Source organism: Scylla paramamosain, chromosome 23 (genome assembly GCF_035594125.1).
Source record: "Scylla paramamosain isolate STU-SP2022 chromosome 23, ASM3559412v1, whole genome shotgun sequence".
Taxonomy (NCBI): Eukaryota; Metazoa; Arthropoda; class Malacostraca; order Decapoda; family Portunidae; genus Scylla; species Scylla paramamosain.
In genome coordinates this window covers 17235669-17254025 of record NC_087173.1, presented here as the reverse complement: position 1 = coordinate 17254025, position 18357 = coordinate 17235669, and the positions used below count along the sequence as shown (strand labels likewise).

The following is an 18357-nucleotide window of genomic DNA, read 5'->3' as shown; positions in this document are numbered from 1 at the left end:
GGGTCTGGCACCTTCAATGGGTCTTTTTTGTCTTTTTTCATCCATTAAAGCCCATCTAACAAAAAAGTAACAATAATAAAATAATACAATTAAAAATACAAGTAAAATATAAGCAAACAAAAAATTAATATAGAAAAATAAACTCCCAGTGTCAGATGGTGACAAGAACTTAATAAGGAAACATTATAAAAAGTCACTGTGTCCTAGTTTATGGGATATTCATAACTCATTGATACAGTAACACAGCCATTTATGTTATTCTACTTGTACATATAAGGACAGTGAAGCAGAGGGCCTTTAAAGAGATGTGGGTAGTGAGGGAGTGTTGGTGTGTGGCATGGCTGTGAGAGTATAGTAAAATCCCTCTCATCCGGCATTGGAGTGTCCAGCAGCTTCAAGTATCCGGCACATTTTTCTTAAAATGTGCCTTAAAATCAATAAAAAATCAATGTGTACTCATAAAATTGATTAAAATTCCCGCGCGAGGCATACTTTATCCCCTCGCCACCAGAGCGCACTGCTTTGCGCCACCTGTGGCCCACTGCACTGTGTTTACTCAGTGACTCAGTCTCGCGTGTGCACTGTTTATCGCCTGACGCCTTCATCATGCCTAAAGTTGTAGAAAAGAGGAAGCGTGTTGTGCTTATACTTAAGCAGCTGATCAGATCAGCTGCTGATTAAGATCAGCTGATCTTTGTTATGGTAAGATGCGTGAGTGTACGGTGGTGATTGTGGACATAATTTCACTTCTATTCAAGTATCCGGTAATATTCAAGTATCCGGCATGTCAGCGGTCCCGTTGATGCCGGATAAGAGGGATTTTACTGTATTGTGCGTTGTGTGGCATGTGTGTGAGTATTGAGGGAGTGTGTGTGTGTGTGTGTGTGGTGAGAGCAATGGGTGTGTTTGAGCATGAAAACAATAATATATGTGTGAAGAATGAGTGCATGTTTGAGTGTTAGAGCAATGGGTGTGTGAATATGGGAACAATAGTGTGTATGACAGCAATACGTGTGAAATTAATATAATAGTGTGTGTGTGTGTGTGTGTGTGTGTGTGTTGACAATTAGTGTGTATGAATAAGGTAATGAATGTGTTTGAGTGTATGAATATGAACATTGTACTAACAAGTGTGAATAAGAGCAATAACTAACAGTAATACACCTACACATGTACAATGTGAACAATGAATGTGTATGGATGAAACAATGTAAACGTAAATGCCTTGATTGAAACAATGTAAACGTAAATGCCTTGATTTCAGTTCCATGTGACTCTATTAGTTTTCATCATTGTATTCAGTCTCATAACAAGTAATCATTAGACTCATAAATTAGTATAGAATTCTTCCCCAACCCCACAGACCATATGCTTGATACCTTGCTCTTAATCTTGCCACTGCTGGTAACATGTTCACTTCAGTTGCTATTTTGGGGTATTGCCTTTGCAACGGCACCCTTATTTATTTATTTTTTTCTTTTTCTCCTGTTGCTGTTGCTGTCTTATTAAATGGATATTTTTTTTTTCAAATTGATGTTATGATGTTCTTGTAGTCTTGTTGTTTATTATCTTTATAAAAAAGGAAGAGTTTTTCCAGTATGTTTGTATGATAGGGTTGTAGGAGGCGTCTGGTAGTGTTTCTAATGTCTTGTCGTTTTGGGACAGTAGAGCAGAAAATGTTCTAAGTTTTCTTCGTCATAGATACATAAAGGGCAGCTTGTTTCTTCGCTTTTTGTGTTTTCCTCCATCCCAACTCCACAGTATTTGTTCTAGCCTTGAATAAGAACTCAGATGGTAAGGTGCTATAAATTGCTCTGTTTGCATATATTTATTCTTTTTTTTTACACTTTCTGTATATAGTTAAACTGTGTTTAGTTTCTAATTCTGCTTCCCAGAATTCAGTCCTTGGTTTTGTTGTTTATTTCTCCTTTTCTAATTTCTTTTATTTTGTTAATATCTATATTTACTTCTAACATATATATCTTAACCTTTTTTTTTTTTCATGTATCTTTCGAGATTTCCATTGTATCTTCAAAGATTGTTTTTAGTAATGTATTGTTATCTTGCATAATGTGTCTTTCATAGTTTAGTTTGATCTTCATATCTCTTGCTATGCGAGATGATGCTATTCCTCCTCTCATTGTACTGCTTGGAGTATAGAGTGGGGTATTCACTACATATCCATATGCTCTGTTTTCTGCTTTTTGTAGTGTATCTATTTTTTATTTTCTTTTTAAGTAGTTTACAACTTTTTTCCTCAAACATTATTAATGAAGAACAACACTTTTCCAATATGTTGTTCGTACAAGAACTTTATTGCAGCTTCTTGCGATGGTTGGTACCATGTTTGCATATCTGTTTGCTTCTTGTATGATATTATCTTCATGAAGGTTTCTCCTGCTCGTTATTTTTGTTCCTAAGTACTTTATTTCATTAGTAACTTTTATTTCTTCTATGTTTTCAGTAGTAGTGTTTGAGCTAAATATTAATATGTTGGTCTTTTCTTTATTTAGTTGCAATCCACAGTCTTCTGTTACTTCTATTAATAATTTTATACTTTGTTTAGCTTCATCTCCACTGGTTACGAGAAGCATTCCATCATAGGCGAAAAATGCTGAGGCAGGAGCACACCCACATCACTCCTGTCTTCTTCCTCTGCAGCTGCTCCCATGTTCATATGGGGTCGCTGTTCCTCACTAGTCTTCTCCACAAGGCTCTGTCCCTAACCTCCTCTCCACTCAATCATCTCTCCCTCAGGTCCTCTCCAATGCGATCCTTTCTTCACTCCTGTATTTGGTTTTAATTGGGCAAGTGTTTCAATGATATAATATGTCACCATAAGATATATGACGGTTGACCCATTGCAACCTTGTCATATGCAATTCGTTATTTCAATGTCAAAGTGTCTCTTTGCTTGTATTTTCACACTATTTCCGCATTTTGGGTGCGTCCATCTCTTAGGCATCCCTATTTATTATCCTATTTTGTCTAGACAGACTGCAAGTATTATAATATAAAGAAATATGGTCTATTATTAGCAATTATGGAATGGAGCTGGGTCAAACTATAGTACATGGAGCAGATTTAGCAGCTCTCCAGGTCACAGGTCACTCATAGGGGTGAGAGCAAGATCCCCTGCCCCGCCGTTCAGATTCAGCCATGTTAAGGAAACATTCTATCCCGTGTATCACTTCTTCTAACCTGTCCTACTTCATCACTAGTGCAAATACAAGCCACTCACCAGAGTATTTTAGCGTGAATTGGTTGTATCAGTCATGACCTCACACTGCATTATGGCATTGTACCTGAACACAATGATGTGTTGGAAGTCGTGGCCCAAGACAGAAAGGCCATTCAGACACCTTTTACTTGCCTTGCCAGAATGCTGCCCGCCGCTGGAAGGCTTCACTGTTTCACGTTCATTGTAACCAAATGTTACTATTCGCTTAATTTGAAACAATTCACGCTACACAGTTTTAATAATGGTTTTCACTCATGACCGACTTGTATGCAGATAATTCTGTATGTTGGAGATTTTGTTGAAAACAATGCATGCACATAGGCTTGTTTTCACCTAACATGTTTGCATCACTGCCCGCGAGTGGCTGCGTCTTTTGCTCTACCCCGATCCCTGCCCACAGTTCTCGCAAGCAAGCGCTTAGAAAACTTGTGGCCTGGGGTAGTTGTAAGGTTCCGAAGCTCCCAGGAGATCTGTGCGAAAGGAATGCATCGGAAAAAAGCCTTTTTCCGAGTCCCTTCAGAAGAACTGAAGACGCCTTAGTTTGTGATCTGATAGATCATACTCATCACCATTTTCATCTATTATCATATTATCCAGGTACTTATATAATGCAAAGTCAATAGTATTACACTTATCATCTCTGCCATGTCGTCTCTCCTTCATTGCTTCATTGTCTATATCACAGTTCAATGTATTAAGATTCAGATGTCTCAAAATTTTAAGTCGTTGTATACTATTATTATTTATTTTATATTTCCCAGTAACCTCAATGTGACTGTTGAAGTCTGATGATAATTTATTTTCCACGTATACTTTTTTTTTCCCCCCTATTGCTTGGACTTACTCTTCAATTAATTAATTTCTTGTATTATCACTTACAGACATATAAACCATAATTAAATTAAATTTTAAAGTGTACACCTCACATTCTAGTGCAAGTATTACCTTCTTAAAGAAGCATTAATCACCACCTTTTTCTGTCAGATATTTTCTCATTCTATTTATACAACTTATTTCATCACTGCAATTTACCGATAACCATTTTTGTTGTGTTTCTGTTAATTAAACATAATATTGTGCTGCTGTCTATAAGTTTATCTAATTCAGTTCCTTTTACCATTGTTAATCCTTGTATGTTTAAAAATTTGTACTAAAACTTAAATTATTACTTCATTATTTTTTTTTTATTTACGAAAATTTTCTCAGTTGGCCATTTTTGATGAACCATCCTGTTCTCTATTATTCTTTTTATCTATAAGTTGTTCTCTGAGTTCCTTATTTCTTTGACATTAAATCCAGAACAATATACACTTATTAATACTCATCTTTTCTAGTGTTCCTTAGTTCCTTTGCATTTTTTTTTATTTTTATTATGTTTCATTTCAAGCAAAACTCTGCTAATTTTACTAAAACTGGTCTTGGGTTTCCTTTCCTCATTTTTTTGTTGTTTGCTTCTTACCTAACCTGGACATCTCCGCTATCTCCACTTCCTCAATCTCTAGTTCATTTACTAACACATCCTTACATTTTATCTGGTCTCGCTCTGCTTGATCCCTCTTATTTAGGGTTTCATCTTCTTCTATGTTAAAAATTACAAGATTATCTTTCCTTCCTTCTTTTTCTGCCCTTTCTTTCATTATTTCTTTGATTTTCTTTATTATTTTCTCTCCTCCATTTCCTTTTATCTTTCCTCCCATTTCCTATCCATATTATCAATTTTATGTTGAAACTCCACCATGTGTTTCTTGAATTTCTTTAGTTCTTCTTTCATTTCGTTGGTATTAGTGTTTTTATCTTCCTCCAACTCTCCAACAATCTCCATTAAGTTACTGATTTTTTCATTGCTTCGTCCTTTTCTTCTCTCATTATCTGAAACTCATTTTTCATAATTATTACTATCCTTATATTTTTAAGCTTCTTCAAGTTGTGCTAGTATATGTGGGTTTTACAGAACTACAACACATTTCTCAAGTGCTTTTAATAATGTTATAATTGTATTTTCACAAGTTGTATGACTCAGTTCAGTTCACTGTTTATTTATTTTATTTATTTATTTATTTATTTTTTTTTCCTTACTGATACTGATGTTGCTGTCTTATTAAATAGATCCTTTTTTCCCGAGTTATATTATTATGTTATTGTAGTCTTGTTGTTTATTATCTTTCAAAGATTAAGAGTTTTTCCGTTTGTGACCTTGATCTTGATCTTAAAGCAGGGAGGATTCCTCCCAAGCCAGGCCTCCATACGTCAGCCTGTGTTTGGGTCTTTTCAACGGCGCACTTTTAAAAGTTTTCCTTCTAGGTTTCGTCATTCCTCGCGTAGTGTGCTCCTTGCATGCCTCATTGCATCGTGTTGTGTTATTGTTGCCAGAATTAAGGTAAATTAAGCAGGAGGATGTTTACTTAGTGTTATATTGTATAGTGATTGCAGCTCAGTTGAAAAATATGCTGGTTATCGAAATTGTCTAGTTATGTAATATGCAGCGTTCATGAATTACAGTAACCCCAGTGATACCTTCGTGTTGCGCAGTTGGTGGCAGGTCTCCCGATATGACTTAATAAATGCGATTGAAATGACAAGCAGTGAAGTGAGGGTATGTGGAAGTCAAAATGTGATGTGTTGGCACAGCATCCTACACCCTCTGATTTATGATTATTCCTTTTTTTTTTTTTTTAATATTATTCACTTCAGTGGTGCATATTGATAATTATGAAGTCGTACAGAAAGTTATATAATTTTTTTCCTCATTTTCCTCATTTTTTTTCCACAGAAACACTGAAATTTTGCCTGAAGTATGGTAAAGTTAGCCATGAGACCATAAGAAACTCTTGTTCTTGATAAAGCAAAGGAGGGTGGAATGACATGCAGTTGAGGGTGTGAGGATGCGACGGTCAGTGCAGTAACCCACACCCTCTGCTCCAAAGGGCAGCACAACTTTTTTTGGACCATATTTAAATAGCAGCATTTTCAGCTGAGGGTTAGGTCTGAATTCATCCACTTTTAATTATTTTCACCATTAATCCTTCATTCTGTAGATTATGACTTGAAAAAATGTCATATTTTGCAGTGAAATAAAGTCAGCCTCTGGAAATTAATAGGCTCAGGTTATTTTTATAATCCCTCATTTCATTAGCCGACTTGAGGTTGATACTACTGGAGCTCAGAAAGAATAAGCATCACAAGCCAGCAGTTCATGCTGTGGAATACTCTGCCAGTCACCAGTCAGTTTTGTGGTCTTGTCTAAATATTTGTCTTGCTCCCTAATTAAATTTTTTGGCTTCTTACATCATTTAGTTCATTGTTATCAAGTATCACCAGCAGACTTTCCCTTGACAAATAAGATGTTGTACTCCATAAAACTCAGAACATCTCACAACTCAGGTAGGTAGCTATATTTTCACTTCCTGCAGATCTGCTTTGTTCACACCACACCCACCTTGCTGCCACACCCCTCACATCTTTCAATATGTCTGCCAACATAACTACCAAGAGACAGCATCACCAGGCTGGCAAAACTTTTTTCAAGTGAAACTAACTTTGCTGACCATGTGGCTGGAATTGCACAGCATTGCATACCAAATGAAATAATTTACAGAGAAGAGTACATTTTTTTTGTATTTTTTTACTGATCATATTATGACAACATTTTACCATGCAGAGTGTGATGTACAAAAAGCATCCTGCAGGATGCCTCACAATCTGCCTGCGGACTGTGCCAAGGCGCTGGGCATCACAGTACTCCTTTGTGCCAAAACATGAGCCATGCCAGGATGGGATGCTCTCCCAGGTGCAGGAGTTTCTGGACACCACCAAGAGGCTGTTTGTCTTGACAGGGGCGGGGATCTCCACAGAGAGCGGCATTCCTGACTACCGCTCTGAGGGAGTGGGCCTGTATGCCACTTCTGACCGCAGACCCATCCAGTACAAGGTGTGTGTGTGTGTGTGTGTGTGTGTGTGTGTGTGTGTGTGTGTGAGGAGACTGGGAGGTTCCTCCTCTGTAATGCTATTTCCCACAATGAGACAAGATGTGAAATTTTTTCTGAGCTGTTCCCTTAATGGAATCTCAGCCTGTTGTGAAAAATGTAAAATGATAAAAATAAAAATATTGTTAAAAACATAACAAAGTATATAATGTTACAGCAATTTGTGGACAGCAGCAAGGCGCGGCAGAGGTACTGGGCCAGGAATTACATGGGGTGGCCGCGCTTCTCGTCCGTGACCCCCAACGCGGCCCACACCTGCCTCACTGCCTGGGAGAGGAGCGGCAAGCTGGCCTGTGTTGTCACTCAAAATGTGGATCGCCTCCACCACAAGGCAAGGACATCCAATGTGCTTGAGCTGCATGGTAGGTACTGCCTGCTGTTGTGCTTGACAGTGTGTAATTAAAAAGCAGCTGTGTTGTCAGTGTGGTTAATTTCAAGGTGTAGTGTTTCAGATCCCTTCAATATCATGCCATGAGTTTTATTACAATCCACTGAGCTGCTCTCTCAGCCTTTTTGCTGCTGTAGGATAGAACCCCTCTTACATAAAAAATACATAAATAAAATAAATGAAGGCCATTACAGGGTTTTATCAATGATGATACTCCTCATCATCAAGTGGTTATAAATCATGCAGCTACTTATCTAACATAATTCTATCTCATTTACTCTATTGCGATGGACTAGTAGGTGACTGGATGTAGTCTGGAGGATGACTTGGGTGTGAATGGGATAAATATTGCTATCCAGGAGGTATATGAGAAGAGAACCAGCACCTAGAGGTACAGTTGTGGTCAGAAGTCCAATAACTTTCTGTATAAAGGGAAAAAACTACATAAATAAATGAAATATAAAATAAATCAATAAAAAAATAAAAAATTTGTTTTACTCCTTAAGTATTTTTCCCTAAGTGTTATTCCTTGAAAAACCAACAATTTGTAGATTCTTAGCAGAACAGAGGACTTTACAACAGAGAGGGAATACTAAACACAGTGGAAATAAGTGTGGTATGTTGCTCAACTCTTGATTATGATTGCAGTAGAACATGGAGGGGATAAGAATGAGAGAGGCACTTCCAGCCTAAGGAGAAACAGTAAAGATAACAGAAATAAGTGTAGTAGGTTATCTACTGACTGGCTGTGACTGTACATGTGGGGATAAAAAGTGAGACCATAGCACTTATCTCTGTGGTGCTCTTGACACTCCACCAAGATATCACATCAATAACTAAGAAGACATACTAATACAGGATTCTTCAAAGTATGGGTCAGGGCCTTGTACTGGTTCACAAGCTTTTGTTCACTGGGTCACCAAATCATATATATATATATATATATATATATATATATATATATATATATATATATATATATATATATATATATATATATATATATATATATAAACAGTAAGTGAAAAGTCGCAATAATAGTGTGTGTGTGTGTGGGTGTGTGTGGGATTCACCTACGGTCATCTTCTGGTCACCCAGCCAGCCATTCCCATACGGAAAGAGCTCAGAGCTCATAGTGACCAATCTTCGGGTAGGACTGAGACCAATGACACACCACACACTGGGACAGCAAGGTCACAACCTCTCGGGTTATATCCCGTACCTACTTGCTGCTAGGTGAACAGGGGCTACACATTAAAAGGCTTGCCCATTTGCCTCACTGTGCCCAGGATTCGAACCCAGGTCTTCTTGGTTGTGAGCCGAGTGTGCTAACCACTACACTACGCAGTGTGTGTGTGTGTGTGTGTGTGTGTGATTTTCATACCACAGGGAGAAAGATACAATGAATGGACATGCAGGGGCATGAAAATGGTATAGTACAAAGCACAAAGGATTAGTATATGTATCAAATTTGGTTCAATATAAGCATTTTTTATTTTTCAGCTTGCTAATAATGTATTATCAGAGAATACTGATGTATTATTGAGCTTTTTTTTCTACTGATGTATTGTCATGAGTTAATTAACTTTCTGGCAACAAGCATCATGAATTTCCTCTGATTACTTTTGACACCATTCCCTGCCTTGGTGCATCTTGGGGACACACAAATTTGCTAGGGCAGGACAAATTAGCAATGTAAGCTTTTCACTGAGATTGAACCTCTCAGGACACTCAGGGAAACAAAAATTTATTAGATGGGATAAACTGGTCATGTAAGCTTTTCATTAAAATTGAACCTCTCAGGACACTCAAAGGATGAATTAGCCATGTAAGCCTTTCCTTGTGGACTGAACCTCTGAGGACACTCATGTAAAGACAAGTCTGACATCTTACTGATCAGACCAAGGTGATTACTGAGGTCTCATTGAATTCTGGTTATCCTTAATTATCCTCTCACTAGATTGCTTTGCATATGAATTGTTGCAGGTTTTATTTTAGTGAGCCTTACCTATCTGGTCACTAAAGTGCTTTGTGGATTAATTATTACAGGTTTCATTTGGTCAGCCTTGACTGTCACTAAATTGCTTTGCATGTGAATTATTACAGGATTTATTCTGGTCAGCATGAACTGTCCAGTCGCTGCATTACATTGTACATATGAATCAACACAGGCTCAAATTTGCAGGGTCTGCATTCAACGTGGTGTGCATGAACTGCAGGCGGCAGGTGTTGCGGCAGTACTACCAGACTTGCCTGACTCGCCTCAATCCCCACCTGACCCTGCGCCCCATGGAGATGAGGCCTGATGGGGATGTGGAGCTCACGCAGGTGCCTGTGTGTTATACTTGTGATGTATTGTGGTGGGATCACATAGAGTCCTCAGTTTATGACAGTCTCGACTTACACTGCTCATGGTTACAATGCTGGCAGTGCTTGTCTATGTACATTCTCCTTGGCTGTTTTTTTTTTTTTTTTACTGTATGTTCTCTATGTGTTTTTTTACAGGTACAGTAGCTATGTTTTATGTCCTAGATTATGAGTTTACAGTCATACAGCATTAATACAAGTGAATGACATAATGTAGGTGCTTGCTGAAGCTGGTTCTAATCTATGCCAAAAATCAGTGGTGTAGGAACTGAACTGGAGGACTCCTGCATGATGTAATGATATGGATGGTATCAAGACATCTTTGGAATTAAATTGGTCATCTTTTTTTACTAACTTTTTTGAGAGATACCAAATTGATTGGATTTTTTTTTTGTTTTTTATGCATTTGGTCACTTTTACACACTACCTTTTTTTTTTTTTTTTTTTTTTTAAGTGTGTGCTTATGAGTGTGTCTTCCTCCCTAGAAGAAACATGTACTAAAACCACTCACAAGAAAACCATATGAAGTCATTACATCATCTTGACAGAACTTTGCCCTCTGCACAGGAAGAAGTGGATAACTTTTACGTGCCTCCCTGTGAAGGCTGCGGGGGCATCATGAAGCCTGACCTTGTGTTCTTTGGGGAGAGCGTGCCGCAAGAGCGAGTGGAGCGGGTCAAGAGGGAGCTGGCCAAGTGTGACGCGCTGCTGGTGCTGGGCTCGTCACTCTATGTGTACTCTGGCTACAGGTAAGCAGTGGTGGCACCAGCTCGTTTGGCACCCCAGGCAAACCTCAACTTTGGCATCCCCCACCCATTACTCCACCCCCAGCCTCTAAAAGTTGACATAATCATTCAATTACTTACTAAGACAATCAAAATTATACCACCAAACATTACGTTATAGTATATACAGATAGTACAGTACAAACGTAAACAAAACAGAACAAAAAGTAGTTTTATGTAGTGAGTGGTTCATGTTGCCCCCCCCATCCCATGGCAATGCAGCCCTGAGCCACTGCCCATGTCACCTATAGCAAAATCTGCCGCTGTAACTCATTCATGGGGACACAGTAAGCTTGTAGGCACAGGTGACTTAATTGACTATTCACACCTAAAGCCAGTTCTCTCGATGTGATTGGCATTATGTATAATTTATCGTGATAATTATGATAGTTTTTAGAAGCAGGATCATGTTAGGCTCGATGCTGAATCTTGCATTCACTGTGTTTGGGATCCAGTAGCCTGATGCCATGAAAGTATGAAACTGAACAAATTAAACTTTTTTTTTTTTTTAATGTGAGAGGAGCTCAAGCCAATGGCAACAAAATGGGCATCAAAAGGTGTCAGCTCTTAAAAGAGTACAGTCAAAAGGATTATCCAAAATATGACAATAATTTTCTTGAAACCTGCCTCTTGAAACAGTTCAAGTCATAAGGAGGAGGAAATAGAGAAGCTGGCAGGGAGTTCAAATTAAGCAATAAATGGAATGCAAGATTGAAAATATGATTTAATTCTTGCATTATGGAAGTGGACAGAATGGTTGGCTGGCTGTGACAGGACAGTATGAGATGCCGGTCTACTTGCAGTCTCTCTTAGCTATCATTTATGACACAAGGAATACAGTTGTGGCATTCACCCAGCCAGGCCATGGAGTGTGTGGCCAGGCTGTGTTCAAGCACCAGAAGGCACAGCTGTGTTAACCTCCCTTCTTAAAGCCTCCTCTTGCCACTGGACTAATGCCTGCGTTCTTAAACATTTTGGTCCGTCATGAGGACTAATATGAAAGGTCACGTAGATATATAATCAGTCAGGTTCTCATGGATGTTTTTCCTACTGACAGTGTAGAATCCCTCTTAGACTATCACGAAAAACACAGAACTCTCAAGAGGGTTCCACAGGCCTTCTAGTCTATAACTCTGATCTTCAATGCAGGTCAATGGAAGTCAGTAATATTTCTGTGTATTCCCAGATTCATCCTTGCTGGAGTGGAGCGAGGGATGAGAATGTGTGGGGTGAACATTGGGCCAACACGGGGCGACCCTCACTTTCTGTTCCGGATTGATGCACGCTGTGGGGACGTCCTGCCTCGCCTGCATGTCTGACACCCAGCATGTCTTATGTTTACCAGATGTATTTTATGTGTGTTAGTAGAGTTTTATTCTGAATGTACAAACACAGATCTATTTAAATCAGGGTGAAGATAGTTATTTTTGTCTCATTGTAGGAATAAAGATATTACAGGAAGGGGTCCCCAAGAGATCCCAGTCCTCTTTCTCTGTCTCTTTTGGTTTCCTTTCATGACACGCAGGGAATACAGTTGAGTATTGCTCCAGACTTACTGCAGGGAGTTGAATGCATACATTACTATAATGAATACAAGAAGAAATCACAGGAGTAAGAGTATGAATGATGTGTGATGCTTTGTCTGGGACACCCCCATGTGGTATGTAAATAAATAATTGAAGAAATCTAAGACTTCTTTATCTTCATTTTAACCATTTAGCAATGCAATCTCTCTCTCTCTCTCTCTCTCTCTCTCTCTCTCTCTCTCTCTCTCTCTCTCTCTCTCTCTCTCTCTCTCTCTCTTTCAGAGTTTTGACGTCTCAAACTTGCTAATTTTTCCCTCCTCAAAAGTCATGCAAGGCCAGAGACTTCTATTATCGTATTTTTGATGCGGTGCTGCACTGGGAGCTATGACATAGGTGGCTGGTGATGAATGATTAGTCAAATAGGCTACCAGCCCCCTTTCCATTGTGTTAAGCATGTTTCCCTAATCTTGAGTCTACACCCAGTTACTGCCTATCCTTTGGTTTGCAAGGAACTGACAGTAAAGGAAAAAAGCACTTAACACTGAAGTGAGTGTGACAGGTCCATTAACTCTGGCAATGACTATGCACTGTACCTGTGGTGAATGAGAGGACTGTTAACCAGTCTGAAGTATTGAAGACTGAGGAAAAAATATTACAGAAAGGGAAAGGGTGCTCAGCAAGCTAATTAACCCTTACCTATGTCTATCATGGACAATTTTTGCAACTGCACTCTATTTGGCTGGGTTATGTATGTGGTGGCAGTGTCTGTGGTTTTAAAGATAAACCCTCTCTCTCTCTTGGGAATGGGGAGTGGCTGACAGAGAATTCACACTTTCTCTGATGGAGGCGAAGCTGTCTCTCTCTCTCTCTCTCTCTCTCTCTCTCTCTCTCTCTCTCTCTCTCTCTCTCTCTCTCTCTCTCTCTCTCTCTCCTCTGACCCGTGACTTCTGCCATGTGGGGTGCGCCAGTGACTCAATGTTAGCGGTATCTGATCATCAAAACAATACCCAGTAGACGAAACTGTGGCAATTCACATCTCTTTTTTTTTTCCTTGTCTCTCTCTCTCTCTCTCTCTCTCTCTCTCTCTCTCTCTCTCTCTCTCTCTCTCTCTACATTATTACTACTGCTACTACTTTTGATAAATGTGTTTCAGTCACTTTATGCTTGAGAGAGAGAGAGAGAGAGAGAGAGAGAGAGAGAGAGAGAGAGAGAGAGAGAGAGAGAGAGAGAGACTCAAGCTAACTTCATCCCTCTATGGTGTTAATCTAAAGGATATATCTTTTAAAATCCTAGACAATGCTGCCACACATATTAACCCAGTCAAACAGGGTGTAGTCGTAAATATTGTCCTGTAGTGAATGACAGAATGAGGCGATTAATTTTATGAGCATTGTGGATCATGAGAGAAGCAAAGGATACAGAAATTATTGAAGAAAACAGACGATCAGTGAAACTAAAAAGTACTTTAAGATACCATCAGACCACCAAGGAAACTAAAATACCAAGATAACGCAAGGGCATCAAGAAAGCTAAAAGAAGTCAGTGGGCCTACAGGCGGCAGTCCCTATGCAGCACACATGGCGCGTTTTACTGAGACTGGCCCATGATTGATCTGCCGTGTGGCGACTAATTGCAGTTAAGCTCTGGTCCATTCTGTTTTTAGTGAGACAGGACCGGACTTGCGTGTTTTAATTTCCCTACAACCTATACCTGAATGTGACATCAGCTGTGCCTTGTCAACAAGCCTGGGCACGGTGGCTCCATCTTCATCACTGACTTCATTTTTTTTTTTTTTATCCTCTCCATTCTAGACAATAAGCCAATGTTTTCATATTTACAGACAACAAGCCACTTTAACAGTAGTTTTCCGACATATAACTTGAATGCTGGCCTAGTAATTGGGCTGGAAAGAGCACACACACACACACACACACACACAGTTCACTGAAGTTGACACGTACATACGTATTCTGAAACACTTGTGCGGGGTACCTCCACTACTTTCACAAGGCTCTTGTTGAAGCTGTTCGGCCTTTGAAGGATGTTTTAAAGTTCTGGTAATAAATTATTAAGATTTATACATTATCAAAAAGGAGAAACAGTCTTGACAACCGGATAATCAGGTATGTGGTTTGCGAAAATAGTCGTGGTGAGAGAGCAAAGCGTTTCTGAATACAGGCCTGGTTTGGCCTGGCCTTGGTCTGATTCCTGCTGTGTCGTCACCGCTGGCAAGTGGCGGAAGTTGAACACGACGCCATTGATGAGCTGTCAGCCTTGTCAATGCATAGCGCGCCTATATCTATTCATATTTGTAATGGTCTGTGTTGGAGCATCATGAAAACACTGAGAAACTAATCTAAAGGCTGGAGAAACAGACCATGAGAGGAGCTTTATGTGTTGCAGGTAACTTAGAATATTGCTCCTAATCATCAATTATCTTACAGAGTTTAGCAAGGCTCTGTACACACCCTAGCTAATTAAAATGGTAGCAAAAATAAAACTTACAAAGCTTAGCACCGGCTTATTTTTCAGTAATTCCCCGAAAAGTTTACAAAGAAAAGTCATACTTGGAATTACTTGACGAGGACATTACTGAGCATGATCGAGTAACGACCTTGGCAATGCGAATACAAAGCTGAGTGGACATATCTTACCTCTCCCCATGTTTTTAAGACGGCTTCAGCACACGACCGTTTACTTCAGTCCAAAATCCTTGGTCCAGTCTGAAGGCAGCGTGACGTCACTGCGGGAAGTACGTAACCAGCACTTTCTAATAACAAAATATTTATATATTTATTTATCATTATTATTATTATTATTTTTTTTTTTTTTACTTTCGTTGGCTGTCAATCACAAAATTTATGAAAATAATAAATATATATTTTTTAAGCTTCTTATACCTTAAACTCAAGCGATACACCATAAAAAATATTTAAAAAAAATGGAAATTTAGGTATTATAAATAACGTAATTGCGTTATAATGACGAAAATTCAAGGATGATTCATGGGACTTTTGATATGTTAAAGAGGTTGTTCAAAAAAGTTTTCAGCTTTTGACTATTTTTCCCACTTATTTTATTTTTACTGGAGTATATAATTATACACTACATAGTGAACTCGGCACACAAGGCGGTGGGAAGGCAAAAGTTGCATATTTCTCCACGGCCAAACCATTCCCTCTATCAGGTCTATTGCATATTCAAGAGGAAAGATAGATAAATCTATAGCTGTAAAATTATACCTGACAGGTGCATGCAGAGCTACAGAATTAAGAATTAACAATTCGGGGTAAAAATGAAAATAACAACTCACCAAGTTTACAACGTACCGCGGTGACGGAATCCTTGTCAAGTTGTCAACTTAACAGTAATCAAGAATGTTTATGCAATGTCTGGCTGCCATTGCTCCACTCTGTATATTCTCTCATCGTGAATTCAGTGAGTCTAAAAGTCTTCTGTGGATGAGTATGAGCCAGCCCAGGATGAACTAGGCAACTATCTGAGATTGAAAACCCCCGTCATGCCCGTGGTGACGAGGGCAGCCACACATGATGATTCCAGTGGTTTGGTGGTATTACTGTCGTCATACCGCACTATTTGTATAAATTTATATATATGTTACAGTCAATACCTGAATCCAGACAATTTGTAAAGTGACTTATTTTTTCAGGCAATTTGTGAACTGCCTGGTTAGGTTAGGTTAGGTTAGGTTAGGTTAGGTTAGGTTATAACCTAACCTAACCTAACCTAACCTAACCTAACCTAACCAGGCAGTTCACAAATTGCCTGAAAAAATAAGTCACTTTACAAATTGTCTGGATTCAGGTATTGACTGTAACATATATATATATATATATATATATATATATATATATATATATATATATATATATATATATATATATATATATATATATATATATATATATATATATATATAGTTAATCCTATAATGTAATCAAAGAGGCAATCATGCTGCTACAAACAACACTCAAGCAACATATTAACACCGTCAGAGTGGCGCGCAAGACCAGGGAGGCTGGCGGCCGGGCTGGAGGACACTCCATAACCATGCCCCGTAGAGGCAAAAATAAGCAGAGATGAGTGTTATTGTACCTCTTTCCCTTAATTTTAGATAATTTCAGATTGATTTCTGCAATAAAGAATATCCATTCGGTGTTGGGATTCAAGGGAAAAAAAAAAAAAAACGTGGCTGTACGAGTTTGACTCATCTTTTTTTTGGATGACCTAATTTGATTTCTATGTTGATCGTGATTCGACGTGAATCCTTGTGCTGCAGAATGGACACGTGTAATGGTGTGCTGTGGTGGTGGTGTAGCGTGTGCCAGTCACAGGGGAGGGTTCCCACAGGAGGCTCCCAGACCCAAGAAATCCCCACCGCTCTAAGTTCTTTAATCTCATCTACTACCATTTTCACTCCATGACTGATTCTCCAAGTCCACAATACTTAGTTTTATCTTACTGTCGTTGTGAATGGGAAGATTTACATTAAAAATCGACAGCAGTTATCCCTGTTGAACTTTTGGTGCGGCATGAACACAGGTAGGGAAATACTGTGTTCAAATATATCTTCTTTGCCCTCCGTTGTGTTGGGATTCCGATGGCTTAGTGGATAGAGTGACGGTCTTGGGAAGCTGAGTGTGGGACACCAGCGTTCAAATACCTCTTGACACTTAATAAAATATAAATAAATAAAAATAAATAAAATAAAAGTGAAAAATTAATTTCTAGAAAATGTTCAAATTATAATATACAGCATTTCTTCTTTAATATATATTAACATGAACATAACATGCGGAAATAAGCCAACTTTGCTAAAAATGAGTGGGTCCTTGTGGTCCAGCGTGGAAGCGTGGCTCGAACCCTACTCAGAACTTGCAAAAAAAAAAACTTCAAAGACCATCCACTCCATCACTGTGTGCCAATATTGTGATGGAGCTGCCCAGGGGAGAGTTGTTCTCCCCACCCCTTGCCCCACCCTGAGGACTACAAGGACCACCAAACTGACTCACTCAAGTAGGTTAAAGATAGGCTAGGATTGGTTAGCACAAGATAGGTAGGATAGGACAGAGTAAATTTGATGGGCCATGTAGTGACTAGGATAAGAAGGAGGAAGAACCAGCAGCACCACCACCACCAGCCGCAGAGGAAAAAGGACCACCACCAGCAGCAGAGGAGCAGCAGCAGCAGCAGCAGCAGAGCAAGAAGCCACCACCAGCAGCAGCAGCAGCAGAGGAAGAAGGACCACCACCACAACCAGCAGCAGCAGAGGAAGAAGGACCATCACCACCACCCCAGCAGCAGAGGAAGAAGGACCACCAGCAGCAGATGAAGAAGCAACACCACCACCAGCAGAGGAAGAAGCACCACCACCACTAGCAGAGGAAGAAGAAGGAGCACCACCACCACCACTAGTACCACCACCAGCAGAGGAAGAAGCACCACCACCATCTCCAGCAGAGGAAGAAGCACCACCACCACCACCACCATCAGCAGCAGAGGAAGAAGGACCACCACCACCAACACCACCAGCAGAGGAAGAAGCACCACCACCACCAGCAGCAGAGGAAGAAGAAGCATCATCACCACCAACAAAGGAAAAAGAAGGGCCACCGCCAGCAGCAACAGAGAAGGACCACCACCAGCAGCAGCAGAGGAGGAAGGACCAGCAGCAGAGGAAAAGAAGCACCACCGCCAGCAGAGGAAGAAAGACCACCACCACCACCAGAGAAGAAGAAGGAGCACCACCACCACCACCAACAGAGGAAAAAGAAGGACCACTACCACCAGCAGCAGCAGAGGAAGAAGGACCATCACTACCAGCAGAGGAAGAAGTAGGATCACCACTACCAGCAGCAGAGGAAGAAGAAGCATCACTACCACCAGCAGAGGAAGAAGAAGGACCACCACCAACAGCAGCAGAGAATAAGGACCACCAGCAGCAGCAGCAAAGAAGGACCACCACCAGCAGCAGCAGAGGAGGAAGGACCAGCAGCAGAGGAAGAAGAAGCACCACTACCACCACCACCACCAGCAGAGAAGGACC

General features: G+C 39.8%; 1 protein-coding gene across 10 annotated transcripts; it reads left to right on the top strand.

The window, feature by feature from the left end:
* Positions 1-5463: 5463 nt before the first annotated feature.
* Positions 5464-12454, top strand: LOC135112307 (NAD-dependent protein deacylase Sirt4-like). Of its 10 annotated transcripts, none has more exons than XM_064026636.1 (8): positions 5565-5618; positions 5741-5834; positions 6012-6131; positions 6900-7169; positions 7382-7586; positions 9798-9946; positions 10547-10728; positions 11951-12454. In XM_064026636.1, the coding sequence occupies exons 4-8, from the start codon at positions 6906-6908 to the stop codon at positions 12081-12083; spliced, it is 933 nt and encodes a 310-aa protein (XP_063882706.1). In that variant the 5' UTR covers positions 5565-5618; positions 5741-5834; positions 6012-6131; positions 6900-6905; the 3' UTR covers positions 12084-12454. The 10 variants fall into 10 exon arrangements, with proteins under 10 accessions (XP_063882699.1, XP_063882700.1, XP_063882705.1 ...); XM_064026634.1 differs by having other exon boundaries at positions 6012-6218; XM_064026632.1 differs by having other exon boundaries at positions 6012-6223.
* Positions 12455-18357: the final 5903 nt, after the last annotated feature.